Source organism: Pelodiscus sinensis, chromosome 2 (genome assembly GCF_049634645.1).
Source record: "Pelodiscus sinensis isolate JC-2024 chromosome 2, ASM4963464v1, whole genome shotgun sequence".
Lineage (NCBI taxonomy): Eukaryota > Metazoa > Chordata > Testudines > Trionychidae > Pelodiscus > Pelodiscus sinensis.
The window spans coordinates 1,697,960-1,716,504 of record NC_134712.1 but is presented as its reverse complement, the minus strand read 5'-3'; the positions used below and the strand labels follow the sequence as shown (position 1 = coordinate 1,716,504).

General features: G+C 61.7%; 1 protein-coding gene across 2 annotated transcripts; it reads left to right on the top strand.

Moving 5' to 3' along the window:
- The first annotated feature begins 4,694 nt into the window (after window positions 1-4,694).
- On the top strand, window positions 4,695-18,132 carry C2H8orf82 (chromosome 2 C8orf82 homolog). Of its 2 annotated transcripts, XM_075919965.1 has the most exons (4): window positions 4,713-4,849; window positions 5,187-5,298; window positions 10,697-10,745; window positions 17,027-18,132. In XM_075919965.1, the coding sequence occupies exons 2-4, from the start codon at window positions 5,188-5,190 to the stop codon at window positions 17,470-17,472; spliced, it is 606 nt and encodes a 201-aa protein (XP_075776080.1). In that variant the 5' UTR covers window positions 4,713-4,849; window position 5,187; the 3' UTR covers window positions 17,473-18,132. The 2 variants fall into 2 exon arrangements, with proteins under 2 accessions (XP_075776079.1, XP_075776080.1); XM_075919964.1 differs by lacking the exon at window positions 5,187-5,298 and having other exon boundaries at window positions 4,695-4,849.
- Window positions 18,133-18,545: the final 413 nt, after the last annotated feature.

Sequence of the window (18,545 nt, the reverse complement as noted above, 5' to 3'; positions counted from 1 at the left end):
CTCAGAGCGGGACCAGCCGGGCCGAGATCAGGGCCCCTCGGCTGGTGAGTCCTTGGCCCGCCCGTGGCCGGAGCCAGCCCCTGCCGATGGAGTCCCCGTGTTGCCCCGGGCCTGGGATCACAGGGCTCGTTGCTGGACACTGGGTTTCTGTCTCGTTTTCGTTCCTTTCGAGTGTCAGTGAATTTCAGAGTCCAGGATCCCCTCCCCCACCCGTTTTCCTTGGACAATCATCTCAGGCAATGGGCAGGCTGCAAGCAAGGCACCCGAAGGGAAACAGACGAGCCCAGGCGCGCTCTGCCCTGCACATCACGGCATGTGTGTACGACATGCTGAGTAACCTTTGACCTTTAACGCCACGGGCCTCGAAGGCGATTCGGGGGGCAACCTACTGTGTAACGTTGTCTGACTAACTGTAATTCTGACGCATGGACGGGTAGAGGCCACTCCATGTTGTGTGAATAAAGCTCCGTACGGACGTTCTCCTGCGCTGGGTGCATCCTTTGTGTTGCATGTCTGCAGGGCCCCTTGGCTGGGGGGTAACGGCACAGCCTCCTCGGCACAGCTCGGGGCCAGCTTCCACCACCAGGACTTCGACCACCAGGACTTCAAGAACAAAGGACCCTGCCACTCAGCCTTATGAAGGAATCCCATTAGCTGGTAGCAGTAGTGGGTTGTTATCCTCCAGCTGGATGCACGCACTCTGCCGGTGGGTCCAGTAACCTTAGAGGTCTGCAGTGAGCCTGAGTCTGTCCTTAGTGTCAGGGTCTCCATCAACTTCAGGGGAACCTTTCCTGATTCATCCCATTGGGAGACTCACCCACCCCTGAACTATAGCCAGCGCTGGGTAGGAAGCAGCAGCTGGTCACTACACTGGGGAGGTGGAATGGGATTAGCTGAGTTGGGATCCAGCAAAGTATCTTGGGTTGCACCCACCTCCTGGGGATCTTCACAGCCCGGGGGGGGGGGGGGCAGGAGCCTCCGTTTTGGCCTCTTCTTCTACTGGAGCCTTGGAGCAGGTGGCAAAGCACCAGCTGGCAGCGAGTGCAAAGCCAGGAGCCTGGAGCCCGCTGGGATGGGATGGGCATGAACCAGCCAGGGGGGCAGCAGGTGCATGTGCTGTGAAATCACTGGGAGTTTCTGTGCCCTGGGGGTGGCAGGATGGATGGGGAAGGACTGGAGTTCCTCTAGCCTCGGTTCACCTCTCCGCTGGCCACCGCGGGGCAGCCCTGCATCCCACTGGCAGCTCAGACTCCACGGCACTCTGAGCACCGGATCCCCCAGGGCTAGCGCAGAGCAAAGGGGCACGCCGGGTCCCTCTGAGTGCCACCAGCTGGGTGAGTGGTGGCGGGGGGAGCATGGCCGCAGCCTCCCAAAGAACCCCGGCACCCCGGCCCTGCCCGCCACTCCTGGGGCCATCAGGAGCAGGCGATGCAATGGGCAGCAGGCAGCCAGGCTGAGGCGGCTAAGGTGGTGACTTTCACACACACAGGCGGTGACTGTCTCACACACACACATGCACACACACAGGCGGTGACTGTCACACACGCGGTGACTCACACACACACACATGCACACAAACAGGCAGTGACTGTCTCACACACACACACAGACGGTGACTGTCTCACACGCACATGCACACACACACAGGCGATGACTGTCACACGCGGTGACTGTCTCACACACACACAGAGGCAGTGACTCTCGCACACACACAGGCGGTGACTCACACGCGGTGACTGTCACACACGTGCACACACAGGCAGTGACTGTCTCTCACACATGCACACCACAGGCGGTGACTGTCACACACGTGCACACACAGGCAGTGACTCTCACACACATGCACACACACAGGCGGTGACTGTCACACACGTGGTGACTGTCTCACGTGCACACACAGGCAGTGACTGTCTCACACACATGCACACACAGGCGGTGACTCACATGCACACACACAGGCAGTGACTGTCTCACATGCACACACAGGTGGTGACTGTCTCGCACACGCACACACAGGTGGTGACTGTCTCACACGCACATGCACGCACACACAGGCGGTGACTGTCTCACGCACACACAGCCATTCTAGGGCAAAACGACCTCACGTGGCTTCTGAAGCTAAAACTCGGGGTCCAGGAGCCCCAGGGCCACCGATCTGACTCCAAGTAGCTGGGGGTAGGGACTGTCTCATCCGCTTTGTCCCAGGTTCTGCATCCTGTTTGCCTGTGGTGCTCCCACAGATGCCCCAGGATCTGTGGAGTAAGGATGGCCTGGTGGGTCAGGCGCTGGCTGGTCCCACAGCACCAGGTGCGGCCCACGGCTCTGCTGTACGGTTGGCTCGTGACCTCGGCTGGGGACACATTCCAAGGGCCACGTGTGCGTGGGGTGCTGAGCATGCGGGAAGTCTGGCCTGACATGAGACCTGAGTCTGCACATTTGCCCACATTGCAGGTGTGCCGGGGTGAGGTCACAGACGACCCCTCGGGGGTGTCTCCTTGGGTGCTGCCATGGCCACTGCCACTCGCCTTCCCGCTCTCTGGGCCTCCTCACCGCCCGGTCCTGCTGGGCCAGCTCCCTGGTCTCCCACAGCCAAGGCCCCGAGCTGAGGTCCCTGCCCCTGCCGAGAAGCAGCACCGACACTGAACCACTTCAGGTCCAAGGAGAGTGCAGTTTAGGGCCCAGCCTCCGGAGAGAGCACCCCCAGATGGGATCGGACCCCAGAGAATTAGGTGAGCCCCGTTAGCAATCAAAGGGGGAATGTGCACGCTGGTCCCCCCCGGTAACAATCGCTTACACTGGGTTTGATAGAAAATAAAAATGGTTTTCTGATGTGGAATCAGTAGGATTGAAGTGCTAAGAAGTGAAAGTAGCAGAGCAAAGTCGGTTACAAATGAAAAGAAGCAAAACCAGCTTGGCTGATTCTCCACTGAAACCTCAGAGCAAACTTCAACTCACCGGAAACCCTCTTCTCCAGCTGCCCCCCAAACCAGGGCTGTCGTCCACGCCCTGGGGTCCCTGGCCCCTTGCTTCAGGTGCAGCCCAGGCCTCTCCTCGCCTCTCCTCTCCTTTTTGTTAAAGAATGAAGGCCCCTCCCTTCCATCCACTGCTCAGGCTGAGGGACAAAAGAGCCAGTTTAACGGTTGAGGGGGACACCCTCCATGTCTCTCATTCTCGTTTGGAACCCACCGAGTATTGCCCGGCCCTGTGTCTCATTCCCCACACGCCCACGTACACACAACAGTGAATAAACAGAACCAGCCCATCAGGACGTGAAGATCGATGGGTCGCATGAAATAATTTGCTCAAACCACCTTTATGAATATTCATGTCCATGAGTCCAGTTCACAAAGCGGTCACGGGGGGGGGGGGGGGGGGAGGTTTAGGGTCCTCTCTCACAGGGCGTCACCCCGTCCCTTCCCCGCCTTGCCTCCTCAGCCTTCAGGACAGGGACCATCTGTTATTGGGCAGCACCTGCCACAACGGGGCTGTGTGTCAGGGCCTCTAGGTGCTAATGCAATAGGATAGCAGCTGAGGACTCCTACAGCTCATCCTGATGGCCAGACCCTGCCCCCTGCCTCCCCAAGGGACCCCCCCCCACCTTCCTCAGCAGCAGCAACGGGCAGGCCCCCTGGGTGGGCTGGGCCAGGCCCGGTGGGATGTGGTGCCAGGGGACACTGGTGGCCAAAGAGGGGACATGCATGGGGGAGCTGGGCAAGCCAGGAGTGTGGGGCAGGCCGGGGGCACTGAGCTCACGGAAGGGCCGGGCAGCGTGAAGTGGGGGGGGGTAATATGGGGCAGAGCACAGAGTTCGGGCAGAGTTGGGGGATGTGTGGGGTTGGCAGGCCCAGGAAGGTGCTAACGTGGGGGTGGATGATGGGGGCAGAAGCTGTAATTGGAGAGGGCAATGGGGGCAGGGTGGTATTGGGGAATGAGGGGGGAGGAGCGGTGGGGGCGACGCTGCAGCAGAGCAGAGGCAATAGGACTGGGGGCGATGGGGGCAGATGGGGAGTGAGGGGGCAGTAGTTGGGGAGCAATGGGGCAGGCCAGGGGGGCAGAGGGGGCCAGGAGTGATGGGGGGCGCTGCAGCAGGAGGGCCCGGGCAATGGAGGGTGGAGGGGGGGTGAGGAAGGCAGTAGTTGGGGTGCAATGGGGGCAGAGCGGGGGGAGGGAAGGGGCCAGGTTGATGGGGGGTGCTAAAGTGGGGGGAGGGGCGATGGGGGGCCGGGCAGGGCTGGTGCTGCTGCAGGTGGGGGTGATGGGGTGTCTGTGCAGCAGGGGGTCAGGGAGTGATGGGGGGCGGACGGGGGGGGGGAGCTATGGGGGCGGGGCGGTAACGGGGGGGTCTGAGGGCGAGGCAGAGGGGCGGGGCGATCACGGGAGGCCCTGGGGGCGGGGCGAGGCAGAGGGGCGGGGCGGTCGCGGGGCGCTGGGGGAGGGAGGGGGCGGGGCGGTAGCGAGGCGGAGGGGGCGGGGCGGTCACGGGGGACCCTGGGGGCGGGGCGAGGCGGAGGGGGCGGGGCGGTCACGGGGGGGGGGCTGGGGGCGGGGCGAGGCGGAGGGGGCGGGGCGGTCACGGGGGCCCTGGGGGCGGGGCGAGGCGGAGGGGGCGGGGCGGTCACGGGGGGGCTGGGGGCGGGGCGAGGCGGAGGGGGCGGGGCGGTCACGGGGGAGGGCTGGGGGCGGGGCGAGGCTGGGGGGCGGGGCTCCATGGTGACGGCGCGGGCTGGGCATGAGGCTGCTCCGCTCCCTGCTGCGGCCGCCCCGCCCCGCCCCCCCCGGGTACCGGCAGGGCCAGAGCCCCGCGCCCGGCGCCCGCGAGTATTTCTACTACGTGGATCACCAGGGACAGGTGGGGCCGCCGGGGGGGGGCGGGGCGCTGGGCTGCGGGGCGGGGCGCTGGGTTGTGGGGCTGGGGGTCGAGGCAGGGGGCCAGGGAAACGCTGCCAACGCCGCCTCTCCCCGGGGCCAGGAGCCGCAGCCTGTGCCAGAGCCCGGCAGCCCCGTCCCGCCCCCTGCCCCACTTGCTCCGAAACCAGGGCTCGGGCTCCCCAGACCCATGCGCTGGAGTGAACAGCGCGGCCCCGGGGTCGTGTTCGTGCCGCTGGCCGAGCCTGCAGGGCGCACGGGGGTCCCTCTCGAAGCTTTTCCCGCCGCCACTAGGGCTAGAAACGGACTTGCTCTTTCAGAATGTGGCCCAGCGCCCCTCACCTGCCACCTGACTCCCGGAGCTGGGGCTTGAAGGAAAGCAATACTTACCCCGCGACTGACAACATGAGAGTTGACAGTGGCCGATTTCAAGTCAGTAGCGGAGCAGCAGCAGGATTGGGTGGCTTGGAAGGATTCGATTTTTATTGGGGAAGGTTAACGTCACCAAACACTCGGGACCCCACAAAATATTTCCACCCCCACGCTGAAATGTACAGATAGGCAGAGTAAGAGAAACCCTGCTTGGGAACATACCAGGGTTTGATTTACGGCTGGTCACTTCAAGCCCATTGACAGGTGATGTTACCACTTTCTGTTTGTTTACAAGAGTCAACCGCTACCCTAGGCAAGTCATTATTTTCTCAACCCTCCCCCAACAATTTCCCACAAATGTGACTCTTTACATCAGTGAAAATTGGGGAGAAAAATACTTCAAACCCCTCACTTTGCACAACCCCGAAAACGTAAAGTGATCAAGAGAATCGTAGCTGAATAATGAGCGTGGATGTTGCTAGTCAGAGTGATAAAACCAATCGCGCTGGGCCCGGCCTCGTTCTGCGGCTGACAGGTAGCTGGACCTGAGACGAGGTTTGCTCCTTGCGATCGGGGAGCTCAGCTGCTTAATGCCCTTTGCCTGCCCTCCAGCACCTCCTCTTGTGGGGGCCAGGCTGGGTTCTCCCTAGAATGGCCCCTTCGCCCCTTGCTGTGTGTCCCGGTCGGGTCTCTTGCCTTGTTGGGCCTTTCTGAGTCCCCTTGCAGAGCCGAGGTAAATACAGAGAGAAAACCTGACATGCCATCAGCAGAATCCCCCGAGAGTCCAGCCGCAGACTTGCGGCCAGTGTCAGGGCTTCACAGCGGCCAGTGTCAGGGCTTCACAGCGGCCAGTGAGGGTGTGATGTTAGAGGGGGAGAGGGTGTGATGTTAGAGGGGGAGAGAACCCAGCGGGCTGTTGGACTCACAGTCTGTGGACTCTGAATTAGGGACGGAAGCGGCTAATCGACTATCTGATGAGCAAAAGCTTATTGGATAGTTGACTAGTCCCTTGACTAGCTGCTGCCTCAGCAAGGTGGGGGAGCAGGAGCTGGTGCTGGGGGGAGCTGGCTTAAAAGCTGGTCCCCCCCCCAGTACCAATTCTGTGGGGGCAGGGGAGGAGCAGGGAGCAGGCACTAGCCAGGAATCAACTGATTCCCAGCTCATGCCCAGTTCCAGACGCTATGACTCTGCTTTTGAAATGTATTAAGAGCCTGCAGGCTCTTAGTACATTTAAAAGGCTGGTGTGCAGCAGGGGGGACCCGGTGTGAGCTGGGAATCAGCTGGCCTGGCTCGCGCCAGGTCCCCCCCACTGCGCACCAGCCTTTCAAATGTGTTAAGAGGCTCTTAATACAGTGGGGTTAGGTCCCAGGGCTGGAAGCTAGCTCCGCTGCAGCTCCCCCACTTATCAACTAATTGACTAGTCGATGGAAAATCCACCGACTAGCCGATGAGCTAATTAACCTGTATTTAACATCTCTTCTCTGAACGCCTGGCTGTATTTTTTTTGGTGCGCTTGGGGTGGTTGCAGGCTGTGTGAAGGAAGGCGTGCTGATCCGGGAGTGGTCCCTACACCGTTGCAAGCAGGGTTCTGTTGCCGAAGCCGACTGTGGTGTCCAGGAAGTTGATGCTGGTGCAGGAACGTTCTAGAGAGAATTTTGCGATGGCTGTGGAAGTCGTGGTAGAGACCCAGGAGGAAGTGTAGGGCGTGTGTCCTGCTGTAGCTCATGTGCAGCCTTGCTTCCATGGTGCATTTGCCCAGAAATTCTTCCTCAGATTGTGCAAAGCTCTTGCCCTCCGTCATGCCCTTGCTTTGGACAGTGTTCAGTGTGAAATTATTAAAGGTGAGGACGAAATGGAGGAGACTGGCGATGGGTGTGCGGGGATCTCGGCAGCCATGTCGTCATGGTGAGGGACGTTGGTCTGTAGGAGGGTGACATGCATGGTGGCAAGGATGCTGTTCTGAGGGGGGGTGTTAATGTTGCAGTTTCTGGAGGAAGCTGGCTGTGTCCTGGAGGAAGCTGTCCCTTTCTGTGGTGAGTGGTTTGAGGATGGTTGCGTTGAGTCCTGGTGTTCCTTCAGTCAGAGTTCCCTGGCCAGATAAGACGGGCCTGGCTGGGAGCACATAGAGGGTCCCTGGGGTAGGCTCGTGGGGGATGAGGGTTGTAGTGTTTCTCTTGGAGTTGTTTGGGGAAGGATTTGATGACACCCTTTAAATTCCTGGTGAATTGTGGTGCAGAATCTTCTTGGATTTTTTTCGGACTGTCAGTGAGGACATGGTAGTTCCGGGTACCGTCGTCAGTGCTGTGACGGAGTTCTTGGAGGCCGGCGCAGCAAATGACTTCTAGCTCTCCGCGTGTTCATCTTGCAACAGGTGCGGTGGTGCTGCAGCATTTCAGTCCCTTGGAGAATACAGCCAACTCCGTTCCGCTTGAGGGCAGTCCTGAAAAACTGATGATGTTGGTGTGTCCTGGAGAGCCCGTGGGGGGGAGGGGTCCTTTCAGAGGTGGGGTTCTGTGAATGGGGTTGTACTTGGTTCCACGTTTGCTTGTGTTGGATGGCTGTTCTCGGATCGTGCTGTTGGTTTACAGTCACACGTCCCCCGTCCTGCCACCAGAGGGGGCTGAAAAGCTAACAACGCACATCACTGTCCACAGACCTCAAATATGGCGACTGACTACAGTGTGCTCCCTGCCCTGACCCAGACAGGAAAGGGGGGGGCACTGCCTCGAAAGCCAGGGCTTGGGGCGGGGGAGACGGTGTCCGTTCCAGCCCGGCAGCGGGAGGCAGCGTCTCTCGGCAGGGCAGCAGCTCTGCGAAGCGAGGCGACCCCCGGCAGGTGGCTTCCGTCACGTTCAGGTGCAGGGCCAGGCCGGGGGGGAGGTGGACTTGGCTTAGAGGCTGTTGTTGGGCACCAGCCTGTGAGCCTGTCCCCCTCTCGCAGCCGGCTCCAGTGACGGCTCCGGGCTCCCGGGGAAGGGAGCTACCGTCCTCGCCAGGCAGCAGCTGTGGTGAGCGGGACGTCCCGCCTGCCTGGGTTAGTTACGCTGCCTGTGACCTGTGCACGAGACTCCTCTCCACCGGGAGGCAGGTGAAATCTACCCCTTGCGGGGGATTCCTGGCACCTTGGAGCCAACAGCAGCCCCCTTCTTCCTCCACCAGAATCCCCTTCTGCCCGCCCTGATTCCTGCCGGTGGCTGCAGCCTGGAGCCTTGCTCAGCCCCGTAATGCCACCCCGAATGCAGCCAACCCCTTGCGTGGCGGGGGCTGGGGGGCACCGTAGTAAGAAGGGCCGGACTGGGTCAGACCAAAGGTCCTGTAGGGATGTCAGATCCCGTTTAACCGGGTAACCAATTAGAGGGGAGATGGGCGGGGGGCCCTGCCAGCCCGGCTGGGCAGTGGGGACGTCAGCGGAGAGACGACTACACGATTAACCTGGGCTTAGCGATTCATCTTGTCAGCTACACGCATTCCCCCCCCCCCCCCCCCCCGCTGCCTCTGTATCAGAGGTAGCAAAGGGGGCGAGCGGGAGCCGGTGCCCATGAGGAGCTGGCTGAAAAGCGGCTCCCCATGAGCACCGGATCCACCTGTCCTCCCCCTCTGCTAGAGGCAGCAGCGTGGCGGGCGAGGGGGCAGGCTGGAGTTCAAGCAGGCGCCCTGTGCATGCTGGCTCTGCAGACCCACTTGTCCCCCCTGCCTCCTACAGCAAACTGGTTCCCGCCAGCACCAGCTCCCTGGTGCCTCCTGTCTCTCCCCCCCCCCCCCCCCCCCCACCCCCCACACACACACACACACACACGCCCATAGTCCCTGGGGGCTGCCTATCAGAGGCAGCAGTGTGCGGGATGGGCAGGGCAGGCTGCTGCAAAGCAGCTTCTGTCCATGAGGAGCTCAGACCCCTGCAGACGGGCTGCTGCCACCCCATGCTGCTGCCACTGGATCAGAGGCAGCAGCAAGGGGCGACGGGCAGCTGGTGCATGAGGGAAGCTGGTTTTTAAACCGGCTCCCCTCGTGATCTGGGTCCGCCTGCCACCCCACACGGCTGCCTCTGATAGGCAGCCCCCAGGGACTGTGGAGTCGTCGTGTAAACACGGAGATTTCATGCAGTTACCCCACTGTTCAGTGACATGCTGTTTAACATCCCTAGCTAGGGGTTGCTCTGGCTAGGCTGGATTGCCCCGCCACAGTGGGTCCCGGCAGGCGGGGAGCTGCTCCACCCCCACCGGTTAACCAGGGCTGGTGAGCGCTCCCCGTTGATGCTGGTGCTTCCTGGTTAACCTTTCACATTCCCAGGGTCCTGTCTGCTGACAGTGGCCAATGCCAGGCGCCCCAGAGGGAATGAACAGAGCAGGGAATCATCCAGTGATGCCTCCTGTTGCTCCTTTCCAGCCCCTGACAAACAGGCTACGGACACCATCCTCACCCCTCCTGGCTTCTAGCCATCCATGGACCCAACCTCCATGAATCTATCGAGCTCTTTTTTAAATCCTGTTAAAGTCCTGGCCTTCACCATATCCTCTGGCGAGGAGTTCCACAGGTGACCGTACACTGCATGTTGAAAAACTTCCTTTGGTTTGTTTTAAAACCTGCTGCTTATTCATTTGGGGACCCCCTAGTTCTTGTGTTGTAGAAAGGAGTAAATAGCGCTTCCTGATTTACGGGCCCTGCAGCTTCCTTGCCCGGAGGACGGGCTGGAGGCTGGGTTTCCCAGTGGGTAGCAGCCCGCTCGCAAAGCCAAGTGTTATTAACAAGCTCCATGTGCAAGTGAAATCCCGGGAAGCGTCAGACCCATGGAGCGGTCGCTATCTGGGCTTGGAAACTGCCTTCTGGTCCCCTCTGGGCTGTTTGCGCCTCCCTGATCCAGTAGCATTAATTGATCATTTTTCCTGCCTTGACTTAACCGGCTCTAGAATGAAGGGGGAAGGAGTCAGGGGGGGAGAGGTTAGGAGCTGTAATTAGTGCTAACGAAGTGGAATGGGACGGGGGAGGGGGCGGCCGCAAGGCCTGGGCATTGGGGCCCGGCTCCCTTCCCCAGCCAGGAGGACACCGGCAGCTCCTGGTGAGTCCCGTGGGTGACTCCTTCCTGCAGCGGGGCCGAGGAAGCCTGGCTGGAGGTCCCTGGCGAGAGGAGCGCATGGTCACTAGGGGCGCTGATCGGACGTGGCGACCACAGGGAGCCGTTGCTCCAGAGCAGAGGCAGCGTCCGCCCGGGGCGCAGGGCGGCACGGCCCAGTAGCTCTCACCTACCTGGCGTCCCATGGAGCACGGAGGCTGCAGGTCTCCGGCGGGATCAGAGCCCCACAGCCCCGGCTCTGCCCAAGCAGGATAGTGGGGCGGTGGGCTCCTTGCGTGCCGGACGCCGGGCTCCGAAATGTCTCCCGAGGACTCCCCTGGCCTCGGGGGCCCCTCTGTGCGGTGGCAGGTTGACCTTCATTGGCCCCTCTCTCGCCTTGTCTTGCAGCTTTTCCTGGACGATGCCAAAGTGAAGAACTTCATCACCTGTTTTAAAGGTAACGCTCCCCCCTCTCCCTTCCCCCCCACAGGCCACGTGCCCCAGGGCCCGGTCACTTCTCCAGCCGTCCGATCGCTGCAGCCCTCTCCCCTCGGGCTCTGAACCTGGCACTCACAGGCTGAGCGGGGGTCGGTAGGCTCAGCGCCTGGGCAGGAAATCCCTTGTTCCGCGGGGAGGGAGACATTTCGTCAGTAGGGATTTCTCTCTCCCGAGTTGCCCCGATGCGATGGGACCCCACGGCCGCGCTCTCCTCCGCGGCAGTGCAGGCTGCAGCGCTCGGGGTGCTGTGTGCAGGGAGCAGAGTGCAGGGCGCTTTCCCCTCTGAGACAGCGGGACCCCAGTGGCCTAGCAGGGTGAACATCAGAACGGCCAGACGGGGTCAGACCAAAGGCCCATCCAGCCCAGCATCCTGTCTGCTGACAGTCGTCAGTACCGGGTGCCCCAGAGGGAGGGAACAGAACAGGGAATCATCAAATGACCCCTCCCCTGTCACCCATTCCCAGCTTCTGGTAAACAGAGGCAAGGGAGACCTTCCTTGCTCAGCCTGGTTAATAACCATTGATGGACCTACCCTCCATGAATTGATCTAGCGCTTTTTTGAACCCTGTTAAAGTCTTGGTCTTTACAATATCCTGTGGCGAGGAGTTCCACAGGTTGACCGTGCGCTGCATGAAGAAAAACTTCCTTTGGTTTGTTTTAAACCTGCTGCCTGTACATGTCCGTGGGGGACCCCTAGTTCTGGTGGGATGAGAGAGGGTGCGAGGTGATGCCATGCTATTGAAAGTGTCGCTTACAGGAGAGGCCTGAAACTCAGCCCCCAAAGCCGCTTCGTCAGCGGGGCCTTGTGTGCTCCCTGTCACACAGCTGTGGGTCAGGGGAGAGGCAGGCATGTGGAGCTGTGACAATACCGTCCTCTCGGGATCTCACCGCTTCCGTGTGCTGGCTGGAATCGGTCAGACCCAGTTGTTCGGCAGGCACGTTGCCCTCTAGTGGCTGCAGCCTTCCAGGGCGCTAAGCCTACTACTGCTACGCGGGTGTGAATGGGTCCTGGCCATCCCCGGGAAACGTGTAGTCTGCTGCACTTCCTTGGCCTGGACACAGCCTGGTCCCCCTCCGTGGTCTGAAGACTGGAACCAAGCTCCGTGCTCCGGCCCATCACATGGAGCACAGCCTGCTTGTGGGGCGGGGGGGTTGCCTGCAGGACGCCGGCCCTGATTTCCTCTGCGCTGGCTGCTGCTCTCTGGGCTGTGCTGTTCAGGAGCACACCCCTTCCTGGAGGGGAGCCCAGCTCGGCTCTTGTGAGGGCCCCATGGGAAAGCTCCGGGCTAAGCCTGGAGGCGATTCCCGAAATCCCCTCCCTTAGCTCCTCTGCAGGGATTTTATCTTCTGGAGCGGCACGTACCCCCTGCTCGCGTGCTGGCTCCCGGCGCCGCGGGTGCGGCTAATCCTTAATCGGTCTCCTGCCGGGGCCGGCTGCTCGCCGCAGACAGCTGGACCCGCACGGTATTAAAGCAGCTCGCTGCAGGCACATCTGTGCTCCCGGGGCAGCGGGTGGGGGGAGAAACGTGGTCGGGGGAGGCTGCCTTGGGCCTGGTTCTCCCCGCTGGGGCCTGGCTGCCTGCGGAGCGGTGTGGGTGAGTGAAGCTGGTCAGGCCGTGGTGCCGTGTTCCCGCCACACCGGGCAGTGTTAATCTGCTCCCCCACAATAATCACCCCCCTTCAGCCGCTGCAGCAAATCGCCAGGGACCCCGTAACTGGGATTTTGAAACCCAGCGGGGTCTCCACATGAGCTGAAAAACGGGATTCCTCTGGAGTCTGCCAACCCAGTGCTTGTCCTCGTCTGACCCTGCTTTGTGCAAGAGCTCATGCATAACAGCAGCTGGGCTGGGCAGGGCAGGGTTAATACATCTGTCCCGCTGCCGTGCTCACCCCATCTCAAACAAGAGACTTGGGCGCTGGAAAGGATTCAGAACAGGGTAACAAAAATGATTCGGGGTTTGGAACAGATCCCATATGAGGAGAGGTTAAAGCGACTGGGACTTTTCAGCTCAGAAAAGAGGAGACCAAGGGGGGATAGGACAGAGGTCTATACAATCGTGAGTGGTGTGGAAAAAGTGAACAAGGGAAAGTTATTGACTTATTCCCACAAGATCAGAACTAGGGGTCACCAGATGAAATGAATAGGCAGCAGGTTTAAAACACACCAAAGGAAGTGTTCCTTCACTCAGAGCACAAGTATCAGAGGGGGAGCCATGCTAGTCTGAATCTGCAAAAGCGACGAGGAGTCCTGTGGCGCCTTATAGACTAACTGAAGTGTAGGAGCATAAGCTTTCGTGGGCAAAGACCCACTTCGTCAGATGCATGTAGTGGAAATTTCCAGAGGCAGGTATAAATATGCAGGCCAGGATCAGGCTGGAGATGACGAGGTGGATCCAATCAGGGAGGACGAGGCCCACTTCTAGCAGCTGATCTGGAGGTGTGAATTCCAAGAGAGCAGAAGCTGCTTTTGTAGTGAGCGAGCCATTCACAGTCTTTGTTTAATCCAGAGTTGATTGTGTCAAACTTGCAGATGAACTGTAGCTCAGCAGTTACTCAGAGCACAGCCAACCTGTGGAACTCCTCGCCAGAGGATGTGGTGAAGGCCAGAACTTTAACAGGGTTCAAAAAAAGAGCTAGCTAGATCCATGGAGGTTGGGTCCACCAATGGCTGTTAACCAGGATGGGTAGGGATGGTGTCTCCAGCCTCTGTTTGTCAGAGCTGGACATGGATGACGGGAGGGATCACTTGATGATTCCCTGGTCTGCTCACTCCCTCTGGGGCACCGGGCATTGGCCACTGTGGGGAGACAGGACACGGGGCTGGACGGACCTTTGGTCTGACCCGGTCTGGCCGCTCTGATGTTCTTACGCCAAAGCCCAGGATCTCCCGGCTGCAGGCACCGCTAGCCCCCTGCCTCGCTCCCCCTTCCACTCTGGCACCATCTTTCCTGGCGCTGCGGCTCCATTTCAGGCCATCCCAGCCTGTCCCTTCCACCCCTTTCTCCAGCAGCTGGTTCTGTAGCACAGGCAGTGCCGGGCCTTGGCGCGTTAGTTTCACTGACACTGTTACAGGCGCTCAGCTCTTGCTAGTAACAACTCCTGTCCGTCAGCCCGCCCGCCCCTCCCTCCCCCGGCTAAAACCCCAAAGCCTCTGCTTCCCAGCTTGAGGGGCAGTGGAGGGTGCGTGGTGGCCGTTTGCTTCCCTCGCTGTGTGTCGGTGCACAGCCAGGCTCAGCGTGCCCACCCCTCCTGGCGCTGCCCGAAGGGAATTCATGACAGAGCTTGGCGGAGGCGGCAAGGAGAAACCGAGGAATAAAATCCCCCCTTAGCGGGTGTTGGATCCGCGGCAGGGTACAAGCTGATAAGTGCAGGGAAGTCGTTGCCTTTTGCCGATGCCTTCGGGTTCCCGTACGCTCTCGGCAGCGCCGGCGGGCACGGGGCGTGGAGGCAGCGGTGCTGTGACGCAGGGTTCTGTGCCGGTGGCTTGTGGGTGCCTACTTGCTACTCCACTTGGCAGCTGTGACTTGGCGGCTTCATTAGCTTTGCTGCCTCAGACTCCCCTGAAAACACATCTGGTGCCCGGGCCCAGCATGACAGCAGGAGGGGTGGGCAACGGGCAGGCGTGCCCTGGCCAAAATCAGCTGCTTCACCCGGATCCGCTTGAATTGCCCGCCAAAGGAGAGTCTCCCGGCCTGCCCGCGGTGACTTGCCTCCCCCACTTCGCGCCCCGGCTTCCCCGAGCCCGTCGGCGCTTGGGTGTGCTGGGCTCACTCTCTGGGGTGCAGGCGGGGATGTCAAATCCTGTTGAAGTGGTTAGCTGGTGAAGGGATTAAAGGGGTGTGGGCGGGAGGGTGCTCCGGCTGGAGCAACCCCTATTCTCTGCAGGCCGGAGCAGTTCCTGTCTGTGGGGTACCCAGGCCTCGGACGTCAGAGCTGCCCCTGTCCATGGCAGGCCCTCCGCAGGGCTTTAGTAGCCCCCTCCCCGCAGCAAGTGGGGAGCTGCTCCAGCCCCTCCCAGCTAACCGGAACCAATGAGCCCCACCCGTTAAGGCCGATGCGTACGCGTGAACCTTTCCCATCCCTTGCCCCTGTTGTACAGAGGGTGGTTAACGGAGCGGGAAAACCATCCAGAGACATGCCCAAGGCCATGGAGTGTCTCAGTGGCAGAGCGGGGCACAGCCCTCTGCACTCATCTCCCCTCCCCCTCTGTGCATCACCTGCCGTTCTAGATGGCCAGTTCCTTTAGGAAGCAGCTGCCTTCCCGTAGCCTGTGTACAGCCCCACCCCCGACGGGCGTCTGCCCCGGGCCTCTGGCTACCACTGCAGTGCACAGGCTCACGCAGCGTGTGTCCTCTCGCCTACCCCCCGGAGCGCTCTCACTCGGCCCGGCTCGCTTCCCGTTAAACCGGGGGGGGGGGGGGTATTTCCAGCGCCACGCGCACTGCTCAGCATGGGCGTCGGTTTGCAAGGACCCAGGCAATCTGGGCCAGATCTTTACAGCCAAGTGGGAAATTGCGTCTGCCAGGCAGGCTGGGCTGCTGCCTCTCCTCTGCCAGTGGCTGGCTCCTCTTCTGTCCCGTTCACCGCTGGCCAGAGGCCAAAGGAGCCGCCCCAGACGGGAGAAGACACGGACCAGGGGCTGGGTGGCCTTGCTCACTCACGGGTCAGCAACACGGCAGGGTTTTCTCAGAGGCTGGTCCCCCCTAAGCAGCCAGTGGGTTTCCTGCAGGCCCAGCGTCTGGTCTGCAGAGAAGACCTGGCCATGCGGAGGAGCTGGGCAGGGTCTGTGCAAAGGGAGCAGGACAGGAGGGCGGACAATGGTCCTGCTGGGAGGAAAGGCTCAAGGGGGCCGTTAGCCTTGGAGGAGCAGAGAGGGAGACCCGAGAGCCAGTGTGAAAAATCTCAGCCGGGGGCGTAGGTGCATCTAAAAGACACAGCTCCTAATGGCGGGAGGTCCAGGCGCCCTAGGAGGGGAGGAGACAGGGAAGGGGTGCAGGCCGAGGAGGAAGTATGGGTTGGATAAATGGACTGTAAGGTGGATAGAAAGCTGGCTAGACTGTCGGGCCCAGCGGGTTGTGATCGATGGCTCCATGCCAGGCTGGCGGTCGGTTTCTAGCGGAGTGCCCCAGGGATCGGTTCTAGGGCCGGTTTGGTTCAATATCTTTATGAATGACCTGGAGGAGGGGATGGGTTGCACCCCCAGCAAGTTTGCGGGTGACACTAAGCTAGGGGCAGAGATAAATACGCTGGAGGGCAGGGATAGAGTCCAGAGTGACCTGGACAGATTAGAGGGTTGGGCCAAAAGAAACCTGATGAGGTTCAACAAGGACAAGTTCAGAGTCCTGCACTTGGGATGGAAGAATCCCAAACATTGGTACAGGCTGGGGACCGACTGGCTAAGTAGAGATTCTGCAGAAAAGGCCCTGGGGATACAGTGGATGAGAAGCTGGAGATGAGTCAACAGGGGCCCTTGTAGCCAAGAAGGCTAATGGCATATTAGGTGCATTAGGAGGCGAATTGCCAGCAGATCCAGAGAAGTGAGGCCACATCTGGAGTATTGTGCCCAGTTCTGGGCCCCCCACTATAGAAGGATGTGGACGCATTGGAGAGGGTCCAGTGGAGGGCGACCGAAGTGGTTAGGGGGCTGGAGCACATGACTTATGAGGAGAGGCTGAGGGAGTTGGGTCTGTTTAGTCTGCAGAAGCGAAGAGTGAGGGGGGATTTGAGAGCAGCCTTCAGCTACCTGAAGGGGGTTCCACAGAGGCTGGCGAGAGGCTGTTCTCAGTGGGGGCAGGTGGCAGAACAAGGAGCAATGGGCTCACGTTGTGATGGGGGAGGTCTAGGTGGGGTATTAGGAAAAGCTCTTTCCCTAGGCGGGCGGGGGGGAAGCCCTGGGCTGGGTTCCCTGGGCAGGGGGTGGAGTCTCCACCCCTAGAGGTGTTTAAGTCCCGTCTGGGCAGAGCCCTGGCTGGGCTGATGGAGTTGGGGCTGGTCCTGCTCTGGGCAGGGGCTGGTCTCGGTGACTCCTGGGGTTGTGTGAGCTGCCGCCACGTGGCCTGTCCTGCTCCCCGGCTCTGTGGCCTGGCTTTGGAGTGGGTTCCCTGCGGGAACGTGCCTGTCGTTGGCGTGGCTGGGGGGTGGGGTGCTAACAAAGCCCTCGCTGACGGGGCGGGGGGGCGTTGCCGTGCGGCCCCGGCCTCTGAGCCCCCCCCCCCCCCCCGCTTTCTCTCTGCTCCCCAGATAAGAAGTTCCTGGTCTTCTTCTTCAAACAACTGCAGCTGAACCGGAGCGGGCGCTACCAGGACGCCTTCCCCTACCTGTCGCCCTGCGGGCGGGAGCACAACTTCGTGCGCTGTGACGACCGCCCCGTCGTCTTCACCCACGTGCTGCGGGGCCGGGCGGGCGGGGAGCTGCTCTCCTACTGCGGCGGCGGCGAGCAGCTGGCGGTCGGCTTCGAGCCCCACAAGCTGGCGCTGCTCCCCGAGAACGGGCGCCTTTACCACCCCGGCCCCCCCAAGGCCGGCGGCGTGGGGCTGGTGAAATCGGCGCTGGCCTTCGAGCTGAGCTCCAGCTTTGAGTACGGCCAGGGGGCCGGCGCGCCCCCCACCCACTTCCGCTGGCAGGGCGAGCGCTACGCCCTCACCCACGAGCTGCTGCCGCTGCTCCGCGCCCACGGCAGCGCCTGAGCCGGGGCCTGGCCCGGGGAGACCGCTTGGGCCCGAGGACAGAGCAAGGACCGGCCGGCTGCCGCCCCCTGGGCCTGAGGCCAGCACCTCCCTGCGTCTCTGACCGGTCGCCCCCCGCCCCCTCTGCCCTGCCCCATGTGCGCCACCTTGGGCCACGCAGCCCCACGCTTGGCTGCTGGAAAGGCCTCCAGGGGCTCTCCTCAGGGGCGTGGGCCCCCCAAGCCCCAGGGGCTGCCCTTACGGCTCTCGAGAGGGCTGGGCCCCCATGGGCTGAAAAGCTGCAGGGGAGCGGAGTCTGGCTTTGCCGTGGGGCTGGGACTGTCCCTGGAGGGCAGAACGGGCAGGGCAGAGCCGGATCCTCCCCGGGGCAGCCCCTCTCCTCCCGCAGCCCCTCCCAGTTTTTAGGGTGGGCCAGGCGCTTGCTGGGCCTGCCCTTCCTCTGAGTGGGGGGGGCAGGGCTCTGGGGAAAGCCCCTCCCCACTAGTGGACACCCAGCCCAGAGCAGATCTGGGCCCCCACCCCACGGCCAGGCCTGTCAGCTTGGGGCCATGCTGAGCCGTGGGTGCTGGGCCCAGCGGCGCTTTGGGATTAGCTCTGGGGCGCTGACCGGGGGGGGCTGGCATTGTTCTGGGGCCTGGAGGCTTAAACTTCTATAAGATCCGTGTGGGACTCGCTCGTCTGATTCGCCCCCGCGCCGCCCACCCCTGGCCCTGGCCCTGCCCCTGCCCCTAGGAAGGGGCCCAGGCGACACAGCCAGCCTGCCAAACAGCCCCTTTGCTGCCATCAGCTGTTAAACTGGGCTGGGGGAGGGGGGCTGTCGAGCTCTGCTGCTCTAGCCCCCCCCCCCCCCCAGCCCTTCGTGGCGCAGACCAGCCCTGAGGGAAAGGGGCGGCAGGGGAGGAGTGAGGTGCCTGTGTGATGGAGACTCTTCCGCCTGCACGGCCCAGAGCTCCTGGCTTCACGTGGCGGGAAGGGGCTGCCTGGGGGGGCGGGGCACCCGAGCTCCCTGCGCTAACCACTGGGCGTCACAGCTCCCCCCTTACTCGTTTTCAGCCTGCAGACCCTCCTCCCCC